Source organism: Temnothorax curvispinosus, unplaced genomic scaffold (assembly GCF_003070985.1).
Source record: "Temnothorax curvispinosus isolate PA1 unplaced genomic scaffold, ASM307098v1 QBEX01018012.1, whole genome shotgun sequence".
Classification (NCBI taxonomy): Eukaryota; Metazoa; Arthropoda; class Insecta; order Hymenoptera; family Formicidae; genus Temnothorax; species Temnothorax curvispinosus.
In genome coordinates, this window is record NW_020227792.1 from 1 (window position 1) to 12207 (window position 12207).

The 12207-nt window shown below is 35.4% G+C and overlaps 1 protein-coding gene across 1 annotated transcript; it reads right to left on the bottom strand.

Annotated features, from left to right (window-relative positions):
* Positions 1 to 6: 6 nt before the first annotated feature.
* On the bottom strand, positions 7 to 9757 carry LOC112468069 (lipoamide acyltransferase component of branched-chain alpha-keto acid dehydrogenase complex, mitochondrial-like). Its single transcript, XM_025037099.1, has 5 exons — positions 9627 to 9757; positions 3848 to 3975; positions 1538 to 2192; positions 859 to 1254; positions 7 to 354 (listed from the first exon to the last, which is right to left on the bottom strand). Exons 1-5 carry the CDS (start codon positions 9663 to 9665, stop codon positions 118 to 120), a joined length of 1455 nt encoding a protein of 484 aa, XP_024892867.1. The 5' UTR covers positions 9666 to 9757; the 3' UTR covers positions 7 to 117.
* Positions 9758 to 12207: the final 2450 nt, after the last annotated feature.

Sequence of the window (12207 nt, forward strand, 5' to 3'; positions counted from 1 at the left end):
AGTGGCGAATCACTCGAAATGCACAGGCTCATTTTTCACTTTCCGTTGGACTTGCATTTCACTCGATTTTAGTAATATTTCACTCTTCGACTTTTAGAGAGTATAATGTAGACAGCTTCACGCGTCGATCAGCAGATACGCCGGATTCTCCACGTACTGCTTCCACAGATTGGAGAACTTTGCCACAGTTACGCCATCGACGACGCGATGATCCGCGGACCAGCTGACCGACATTATGCTGGCCGGAACTACATTCCCCTTGTCATCGAATCGTGGCAGCTTCTGCGCCTTTCCGAATGCACCGATTATCACTTGAGGCGGCAAGATCACCGGCTTCGTGTACGTTCCCCCGACCTAGATAAAAATGCATGAATATTTAGAAAAAGAAGAAAAGAAAAGAAAGTGGCAGGAAAGAAATCAAAGCTTTGGACACGTGATTTTAAAAGTGAAATAAAATTTAACATCGTTAAAGATTGCATTTAGCGAAACCGCGTTGCAGAAAACCGCCACAGACACAATTTATATTAACCCTCCGTGTGTAAACGTGGGTCAACGGCGTCAGATATCAAAATGATATCTGCTTGTAACTGTAAAACTCACAAGCCTGCCAGAAAATATTAAATAAACTATGTTTATTTAATAGAATGACCATAAAATCGTCAACTACAATGTTTTGTGATGAAATCTGAATTTTTTCAAATTTTTTAAAAATACTTTAAGGTAGGAAAAAATAGCGTCGAACATGAATAACTCACGTTTATACTCCGAGGGTCCTAAAAAAAAAGCTTAGATACGGAGGGTTAATTTACAATTTATCTCGATCATGATTTTTTTGTCTTCTGATGTGCGCGCACTCACCACGCCTATGTTGGACAACGTAAAAGTCGTGCCGGTCAGATCAGTGAGCGGAATCGACGACTTGCTACCGCACTCCTGAAGTCTGTTGAGTTCCCGCGCGATCGCGTGAACGCTGAGATTCTGCACGTTCTTGATGTTCGGTACCACCAGGCCCTCCGGAGTGTCCATGGCAATGCCGATGTTGTGATTGTCCAGGACCATCAGCGTTTGGCTTTCCTCGTCGAGCCAGGCATTTAACTTGGGGCACTGTTCTAACGCCAGCGAGGCCGCTTTTACGAAAAACGGCAAAAGAGTCAGAGAGACGCCCCGTTCCCTCAGAGAGTCCTTCACTTCGTTTCGATAGCGTATCACTCGGTTTACGTTGCACTCGTCGCTGTAGACGAAGTGTGGTATGCTCTGCGAGAAATTTGTGGTAAAAATAAAGTTACATTCTGATGAATGACTCGTTTGTTTATAAAAATACAAGAAAAATTTATTGGAAGATATTAATTGTAGGGACAATTAGAAATTTGAAGAATTCAAAATCAGACAGAAAGAAGAGAGAAAGGGAGAATTAAAGCCCAGAATATTACAAATAGAATTTAGTGTCTACAAAAGAAAGATTCTAGGATTTTTTAGACTTCACGAATAAAAGAAGTTGCTACTAGGTAACTGTTTTTTCAGCGTCTCGGTGACTCACCAAAGATTTCGTCATAGTTTTCCACATGTGTTTCGAGTATCCTTTAAGGCCGACAGTCTTTCCCGTCACATTCGTGAACGACAGAGCTTCCGTTTTAACTTCTGTTCTAACTTTCGAATCCGCGGAAATTTTCTGTAAATGTGCCAGGATGTCCTCTTTGAGCACTCTTCCTTCCTTGCCAGTCGCTGTTACGTCCTTTAACTTTATATTGTTCTCTTTAGCTATCCTCCTCACCGCCGGGGTTGCCAATACCTTCCCCAAGATGTCCTCTGACTGCCCCATCTGACTGACTTCATCCATTTCTCTCTTTTTATTCTCCCAAATGTAAATCTTTTCGTCTATTTCCGTCTCCTTATTCTTCGAATTGTCAGTCTCTTCGTCTATTTCTCTCTCCTTAGCTTTATCAGTCTCTTGATTCTCGGCGCTCCTTACGGTTTCTTCCGCGTCGTCTCTTTCGCTCGTAGATTCGTCTTTCGAATCGTCCTCTATCTCAATATCACACAATGCCGAGCCGACCATCGCGACGTCGTCTACCTTGTAGTGGAGAGTCTTGACGAAACCATCGTACCGACTCGTGATTGTTACTGCGGCTTTGTCACTCTCCACGTCACAGATCTTGTCAAACTGGTTCACTCGGTCTCCCGGTTTCACGTACCTAAAAGGATTTCGCCGAATTCAGAATGAAGACAAAAATATTTTGGATTATTTAAAAAATGCTGAATTAACTCAGACAATTAATTTATTAAAAATTAAAGAGGTTTCTGAAATTAAGATTTAAAAAACTTGTAATATCAAATATAACTTATTGTTAGATATCAAAATTAAAAAAGCTTTTTCACAACACCTCCTGAAAGTCCGATTTTCGATGCCTGTAGAGCGAGGCGAAAAGGGCCAATTTCACGCTGGGTTTACTTTCCTGCCTTATAGAGAAGAAAATTGATGACGTAGCGGGCAGAAAGTAAAGTAGCAGGAAAATACATGACCTATATACTATTTCATTGTGAAAACTATATTACTTTCAATGAATAAAAAAATTATTACTACTTCAAAAATTATTTAAAACTATCGATTTGGAATTCTTTTTTCTTAATAAAGTCACTGAATAATAAGATAACAACATTTATGCGGTCCGATTGGAAATTAGAGGCATTTATAGTTATGATTCAAATTACGAATATCAATTTTATCCGAGTGTAATAATTGGGAAAATAAATGCAATATGTGATCATTGTCAAGTAAAAAAGTTTAAAACTTAAGCACCTAGAATGTGTTATTCATGCAGAAAAGTTAAACTACCGTCTTTAAATCAACCACCTGACACACTCCTTATGGTTGTCCACAATAAGGATATTGAAACACAAATGAAGTCGTTTCAAGAAAAACGACTCCCGGGCGAAGCCCGGGTAACCAGCTAGTTCTTAATAAAGTCACTGAATAATAAGATAACTAATCGTACCTATTTACATAGGCCTAGTTTACACCGATCACTTGATACGCGTATTAAATAGTAAATAACTAGTAAATAAGGCTGATTATTGGCTGATCAGTTCAAATATACTATTTGATACGCGTATCAAGAGATCGGTGTAAACTAGGCCATAATATCTCTAAATTAAATTCCAAATTGTCAATCAAATTTAGTGCAAAAATTGAAATTATTTATATTTTTCTTTTTGAAATTTTATTATCATTCAAATTTTAATTTTGTAATAGATGAAAGGCTTTCACCCCCCACATCTCCACACCGGAGCTTTGCCCATATGAACCCCGCGTTACTATTTTTTTCTTTTTCTATTTAACGATTAACGCACGTACAAGCTATATGAATCAAACACCAAACGCACACACTTTACTAGGCATTTAAAAATCGAACATTTTCATTAAGTTGTTGTGAAAAATATCGTGTGGACCATGGATCGAAGGCTTTTCAGACTCATATGTGGTTGCCGCCCTCGCCTTCGGCTCGGGCAATAAACTTCACATTCTGAAAAACGTAGCCTTCTCCTTTTGGTGCACAATATACTATACTACTCAATTAAAATTTAAAAAAGTTCTTGATACCAAGTAATTTGTATATCGGAATTAAAGAAAGCTTTTGTAATTTGAATTAGAAACACTTGTGATACCAAATAATTTAGATATCATAAATTGAAGGTATTTGTTTCCTAAGGGACCACTACTTCGTTCGAATAAACTTGAAATTCAAACTCGAACGATTCCGCGAATTCGGATAAAAGTATCTTTTAATGTATACCGTTGTGCATCGTGAAAAGACATTCTTCTACAGATTATATCAAACTTTTCATGTACCATTCCTTCACTGTGACGTCTCGAATTCCCTCGCCGATGTCCGCCAAATTGAAGGGTATCACTCTACCGGAGCGCAACGAGCTTGCAGACAAAAGTCGACGTAGTATCGAGTAGCGCGATCGTTCAGCCTACGCAAACAAAAGTTCCGCCGATAATAAAAATAGTAATAACAATCACGATGTTGGGCGCGACAAGATAAGTAAGATATATAGCGGAACCCAGGGCATAATAAAAACTCTGTTTAAACAAGTTTCAAACATATTAAAAATTATAAATAAATGAACTTAGTTTTGCATCAAAATATTCTTTGGAATATTCACTATAAGAAAAACAGAAGTTTTACTGCGAAAGAATAGTTGAAAAGGACGAAATTATTGTTTTATTAAAAGCGTGATTTAACTTTATGCTTTTTATATGAGATATAGTGCGATGTATCTCACAAAACTCGTTTTTTTCTCAAATATTAATGTCCAAAACTTCTTAAAAGTGACTGATTAGAATACACAATATATGTAGGAATATGTATCTATTATTACACTATTGATTAATAATTTATTAATAATACTTTTCTTATTACAATATATATATACATTTTTCTTATTAAAATATAAATGAATATTATTAAAATAAAAATAAAAATAAAAATGTGTAATAATTTGTGATATCAATATATTGCACAGCATAACATATATACTGATGATACAGCACATAAAAAAAAAAATATTTTAAGAACACAAAGCACATGTATATCATATCAAGCTAGATCAATTACATCAAGGTTTTTAGTGTGGCTTTTATATTCGTCAAAGAGGAGCAACACAGAAGAAATTTTTAAAAGGTTTTGCAAAATCTATGAATTTTTCTTGAACTAAGGTAAAAAAAAGATTTTTATTTATCCGTCCAGAAGGATGAACTTCCACCCATGATCTTGGGGGTGAACCAGTTTGGAATTCTTGTTACATTCGTTTCCTTGGAAATATAAACATTATAGATGACATATTTACCTGTGGCAGATATGCCAACTACCGCTATGACTGTTTTCCCTCGTTCAGCAGAAGTTACCGTTCTTACGTCATTTAAATGATAATTTTAACACATATTAAAAATAAAGAAATCAAATGGATATTGCATTCGAACATTTTTTTTAAATGCCCACTATAGGATTTAGGATTGAAACCATTCCTCTCGGCCAGTTGAAAAGCCTCCATATGACCTCAGTTCTGTGAAAGTTAAGCCGAAAAATCTTTGTTCCATATGTTAACTATAAATTTACAGAGCTCATTTTTTTGTCCTTCGGTAAACACTGCTTTAAAAGAGCCCGGTTTTCTAACTTTGATTACTTTGTCACCACTGTTTTTCAGTTTTTTAACGTATCGTTCTAGAGTCGTTTTAGGAACTTTAAACTTAAGAGAAGCTTTACGATAGCCCATTTTTCCCTCGATGACAACAGATATAGCTCTATTTATCGACTGTTTATTCCACTTCTGCCTCTCGGTTTTTTTTATATAATTTCGAACCATCTATAGAAATAATAATAGTATTACAGTACCAATTAATATAGTAGAAATTATTTTATGTCACACGTGCGTGGAAAGTGGCCCATTCCGCGCGCGACGCGCGCGTGATAGACCACTTTCCACGCACTTGTAATATAAAATAGGGTGTGTAACACGTGTTAAGTTGAAAATTGGACGTGCGGGTGATTGCACTCGCCTCCGGCTCGTACGTCCACTCCGCACGTCCAATTTCCATCTTACAGCACTTGTTACACAAATAACTAATACGTATCACTTCAATGTTATCTTTAATTATCATTTACCGTACGTTGTTTCTATTAACTCTACACAATTATGAAGAGTCTTATAGAATGGTTACATGCTCGAAGAATCGTTAACTTCACTTCTCCACAACGCATAATCCCACAGCCACAACGCATCACAGCTGATCACAGCGCACCCCCCAAACTCTATGCCTCGTGGACGAATGCTCCGTAAAATGTTCGTTTATGCTCTTAAATGTATAAGTTTATGTTAGGTAATATAAATCATCACAGATAATCGATATTTGCACAGGTACTTTACTAAATTGACAAGAAAAGATTGTTTAATAACGTAAATGTACTTACGGTAATAAAAAATAGAATTGCTTGCCATATATGCAAATGTATCAAAGCATAACGTATTCAGTCGCAGAGAGCATATAGTGGACGCATTATAAATAATCAGTAGCATATCTTCCAATTAAAAATAATATGACGACTGATAATATAACACCTAGTTAGAGACATCTAAGAGTAATTTTGAAATATTACATTACATGGCAACATCTCTGTAAAAAATTATCGACCATTATGTCTCGTGGTCCCGTTATGTCTCAACGATATTTAGCAGTCTACAAAAAGAACAATGCAAGTTAGAAGGCAAGGGGAAGAGAGAAAACAAGAAAAGAAATGTCTTGCAAATTGGCAAAATAATGTAAAAGAGAATAAAGATAAACACTAGAAATAACAATTAAAATATATATAATAAAATTGAGGTGTTCTCTTGATTTGTAAACCGATTGGGATAGATCAGGATAAACGGTGTATACTATAACTTTGATCGATTCGAAAACAGTAAATTTGTTTTATTTGCAGTAAGGTATTTTCTTGCTCTGTTGATTTATTGCTTTATTCGTTTGTACGAGCTGTTCTACCTGTATTACATTAGCTCTTTCTTTAATCCTGGGAACAGTCACTTGGAATGGTTTTTACACCCCAACAGCGAAAAAATAAGACTCTCAGTCACAATAGTTTTCTTCACTGACTGAGAATTTATAATTATATACATATAAAATATGTCTATATATGTTTTCTTTCTCTTGTATAATCTGTTTGTACACACAAAATGATAAGAAGAATTAAAAAATAATTTAAAACGTAATTTTCGCATTATTTTTTTGAGGGAATATAATAATCATATATAGGCTGCATTCCGATATTCACTGTCAGTACTGCAAATCTATATTTTACGTCATGTATACTTTAGATTTTCAGTACTGAAAGTTGCTGACAGTGAATATCGGAATGCAGCCATAAATATGTAATAATCGTATAAAATATAATTATATATAAAATATTACCTATATAATCTCATCGCAATTTTACTTTTTGTAAAAAAAATAACACAAAAATTATTTTTCTAATTATTGTTCAATTATTCATCTTATTGTTTTTTATACATATAAATAAAAATTATAAAGGAAGTAAATATGGACATATTTTAAATATGATTAGATATACATATATGAAAAATTTTTTCTCGGGTTTTGACTTTTAATTAAATGTAAAAACATCCCAAGTGATTGTGTTCACGCAGAAAAAACTTAGGTAACTGTTCTGGGTTAATAATTCTCGAGTTTCCTCAGCCGAGAAAGGCCGTATAGTTTACTTTCCAATTATCGCCATTGTACGGAGAAAAACGATTTGCCGATACAGCAAGATATTTAACTCATATAAATACATAACAAATTTTATTAGTTATTATAGATGATAAAAGTATTTATTGAGAAAATTGATTTTATTTGTTAAAATAGAGCCGCAAATTATTTTGTTCTAGTAGTAATAAAGCTCTTTCATTTCGTCATTTTTTACTCTCCAATTTGGTTTTGTTATCATACCGACGTTCTACCAGCGAATTTTTTATTTTCTATTTTTCAATTTAGTTTTGTTATCATACCGACGTTCTACCAGCGAAAATTTTATTGTAACAGCAATACACACTTGCTATGGATACGCCGCGTTTGTTTTAATAAACAAACAAACCGTTTGCGTTAACGAGATATAACATGTTTTCAAACAAATTTACTTAGTAAAAATTTCTTTACACTGCCAACAGAACATATTTCACTGGAATTAATCCTATACCTTCGCGTAACACAATAAATAACACAATATTGTAAAAAAATATCCCAGACTTAATAGAAATTTACTAAATTCACAAAGTCAAACTTTTTTATCATTTGGATGCTGCACAAATTGTTTCATACTTCAAGAAGAACTTGCTTATCTTTATCTAAAAAATACACAAAATATTATCGATTTTTATTTAATTGTAAATAATGTAAATTATTAAAAAGAATCATAAAAATTGATTTTAGGAGGCTCAAATGATTAAAAATCAATATTAGTAAAAATTGAGATATATATATAATATTAAGGTATAAAATATACATTCCACGTGAGTAATATAGAGTTAATTATCAAGCATAAAATGTTCAAAATTTAATAAAAATCAATCACGGATAAATTCGTTCAGCCTTTATACGAGCTATTGTTACGCTAATATCGCGGAGATATGTTGTTCATAATCTTATGCAGCACCGAGTTAATTAACTAATAATCTAATAATTACAATTTTTAATTGCAATTAGTAGATTATTATGAGATATTGTAGTAATTTATATATTAGCAAGTTTTGCTAACTGAGTGTATTGCCCAGGGCAGCGGATAAATCATACTGAAAAATTAATGGCGTAAATATGCGAGACAAAGACAGCATGTAATTGTTGTAATTAATAAAATACCACACTTTCTAAAAGTCCCGATTTCATCACACTGGGTGTACGATACTCAGTGTACTTTCAATTATCAATAACTCGCTTGACGTGGTGTTCTAGGGTTAAAGACTTTTGTCATATCACGTCTTTCGTTAAGATCGTAACGGCGTAACTGTCACTTCGTCAAAATTCGTCAACGACGATTTTGAAGAAAATACGTTAACAAAGTCATTAGGGACCAAAAAATTAAAAAAAATCTGGACGTTAAAAAAGTGATTATAGTGTGCAACTGTATATAGTAACAACGAATTTTAATGGCAGCTAAAATTCACTCAGAATTGGTTGAGGTGATTTTATTATCCACCCGGTTTTCTGAAAGGTTCTGTCAACGAAGGACTTTTGCTTTTAAACTTGCTGCAGTTCGAGCAGTTCGAAGATTACTTAAGATTACCGATACGCAATTATCTTCTCGTGACAAAGACCGGTCGCCGAACAAGGCCGAAAAATCGTTTGTTTAAAAGGTGACATGACAGCGAGACGCGTTCTTTATTCGTTCTTCATTCTCGGTTCGCTTCGCGACCACTCGCAACGTCAATGTCGGTGTCAAAGTTCAACCCGGCATGTGACCTTGTTGATAGCAGCGATGCGGCACGTGGTGCATTCTAATGAAGCGCTCTCTTTTTACTGTTAGTTCTCTCTTCTTACAATTAGAGGAAACTAGATTTCCTCCAAATTAAATATTACACTTTGATCGCTTTTCGCTTCTTCCATGCGTGTACTTATTAATAAAATTACATTCTTCTTCTTTAACATAGGGGCTACGTCTCAAGATCGAATAGCAATCTTGATGGTCGAGTTAATCGCTGGTTAAGTTAATTGCAACTTGGTAGCCCTTAGCATTAGAGGAGAGAAATTGAAAAACGAAATTATAAACTTTTATGATTTATATAACTAATTGGTGATAATATGTGGAAGAATATATGAACAATGTTACAATAAATTCCTTGTAAACTTAATACGCAATACTAAATTGTATATTAATTCAACAATAATTGTATATTATAACGATTCCGAATGGAAGAAATTGAAAGGAAAAAAGACTCATTTTTTAACGCATTATAACGCATGCAAGCACCAAAATCGGTCGCGTAGGCAGCCGATAGAAAAGCAGCCTCTGTTAAAATTTACCGAAGGAAAATGAGTCCTCTTCACTCAGCAAACCGTCGCGAATGCTTGTACCTACCAGTCGCACAGCCGTCAACATTCGCCAGGAAAGAGCCATCAGCTGGTTGGTCTGAATCGTTCGGTCGGTTGAGGAGAAATGTAATAAACTCCGAAGTACGACTCGGATCGCGGGAGTTCGGGAATTGTCGTGTTCACCGATATGATACAGGCGGTCGTTATCATACGCGTGTCGTGTCGTGACACGAGCGAGGCCGAAGAAACGTGTTTATTCCCCAGATAATAGAACATAAACTCAATAATGACGTCATTATGAGTTTCATGTTCTACGTGGGTTGTATTTATATGCACGAAGCGAGGCGCGTTATGCAATTTCGAGTCGACGAAACGGAACATGATCGGCTTACGCATGATCGACGTACGTGTGATTGCTGAAGAATCAATCGCAAGCGTTTTAAACGTACTCCGAGGTTTTTCTCTTGCGACGATTTTTTTTCAAAGCTCCGATTAACTTAATGAGTGATTAAAATAACTGTACTATATGTCGTTAAAGATAGAATTATTAGTCTTCTGTTGCTCAATGCGAAAAATTAAATTAAAATAAAGTCATGCAATTAGACATTTTTTTCGCTTTAGACAAAATCTTGCCAGTTAAGTTAATCGCAACTTGATTGTTCTTATATTGGCGAGAACGAAGAAAAATTGAAGGAAAAAAGCAGAATTTTAGGATTTATACTTATTCGTGTATATATATATATATATATGTATATATAGAAAAATGCTGCAGTAAATTCCTTATAAATTTAGTATCAGCAATACTAAATTGTATATGTAACAATAATTGTATTTAACTTAATAACGAAATTATATTTCTCCAGCTTGATATAAAGGTATGTTTCAAGATCGAGTAGCAATCGCGTGGTTCATAAATGTAAAGGTGAAATGTATAAAATTCGCAAACATCATCATTATATAGGCGTATCTCCGCCTGATGACCGAAAATGTCAACATTTATTTATTCATTGATTCCGTCTGATGCACACATCGATCGCTGTTTTATATTAAGACGATGTTTATTCCGTTTCGAAACGAACTTTTCTCTAAAGTTCTTGAAACGCTTGACGTATATTTATCGCAATCTCATGAGTCGCTGAATAATATAGTAAATATTAGAGTACCGATTTTTCATAAGTGCAAAAGATACCGATTCCGCGCTTGTCTCGTGAACTCCGCCCTCGATCTGATAACCGATGCAAAAAAATGCATAAATAAGGCCTATAAATATCTGAAGAAAGAAATCGTCACAGGCGCCGAAATTGTCGAGTTATTCATGTCTGCCGATCGCGCGGATCGTTACACCTGGTTTCTTAGAAAGGACGATGTAGGGCACCTAGTTTACTCTTTCTCTAGTAAGTCTGGTAAATTGAACCCGTACCGCATTTATACCGGTTTTCAGGAATGATGGATAACGGGTGGGAATAAATCACACGCTCCGACACGCCATTCAATAATTGTTTTATTCCAGGACCAATCTATCTCCCTTTCTCGCCGCGCTCGTTACAATAGAAAAGATATTAGTATTTTTTTCTTTCTCTCTCTCTCTCTCTCTCTCTCTCCTGTTTCTTTGATACAATAATAACGCTCTTCTTCCTCGGTTATTCACAAAATTGATCAAACGTTTCAAAAAAGCTGTGAAACCGACGTAATAGGAAAAAGGGAGAAAAGAGAATTAGATGGTTATTCGTACATATAAGAGGAATCTTTCTCTCTCTCTCTCTCTCTCTCTCTCTCTTTAGTTTATGTATCGCGGAAAGGATACGTAATATATGTTTCCAAAATGCGGGAGAAACATTCGAGATAATTTTCACGTAATTTCCGAAACACTCGATCAGCCTCGTAAATCGCTTTAAAATGCGTAAGAAAAGGGGGGGCAGGAGGGGGCTGAGAAGAAACACTCGAGTCGAAAACAGTTGCATTCCCAATTAATATTCTCGATATTCCGTATAGTAGATATAATTGTGCTCGCTTTAAGTACATTTATTTATTGTCCATTGTGTACGATTATCACGTCTCGGAAAGCGCTCTCGGAGAGGCGGCGGAGTGGGGGTAGGAGTGGAGGGAGGCGCGTGTTAAATGTCCGATAAATAAACGAGGAACTAAACGAATTAACGTAAGATCAACATTTACGCTCCTATCGAAATTATGCAAGACACAAAGTGCTCGGCTAGAATTAGTAGGTCACACGGTATACACATGCTCGATAAATGCACGTAAACGTACATATATGTGTTTCTTCATTTTTTATACGTATGTGTGAATGCGTGTTGTGTGCGCGCCCGCACACGTGTGTGTGTATGTGTGTGTGTATATACATTTATATATAATTTATGCACAAGGACAACAGTAACAATAACGACAACAGCGATCATGATAACGACCAATGATCTCCGCTGAGAGAAGACGATCTCTCTCCTTCTCGATATGCTATGAACGACAGCCGCGTCGCGAGACGCTCAGCATCCTCGCCTTCGAATACCAGTTCGATTATATCAGTCTCCCCGATAACAGATTAAAATATCAATATTAGCGATTTGCTAATTTCAATCTCTCTTCGGATGCCGCTGCATCCCCACTATCCCCAG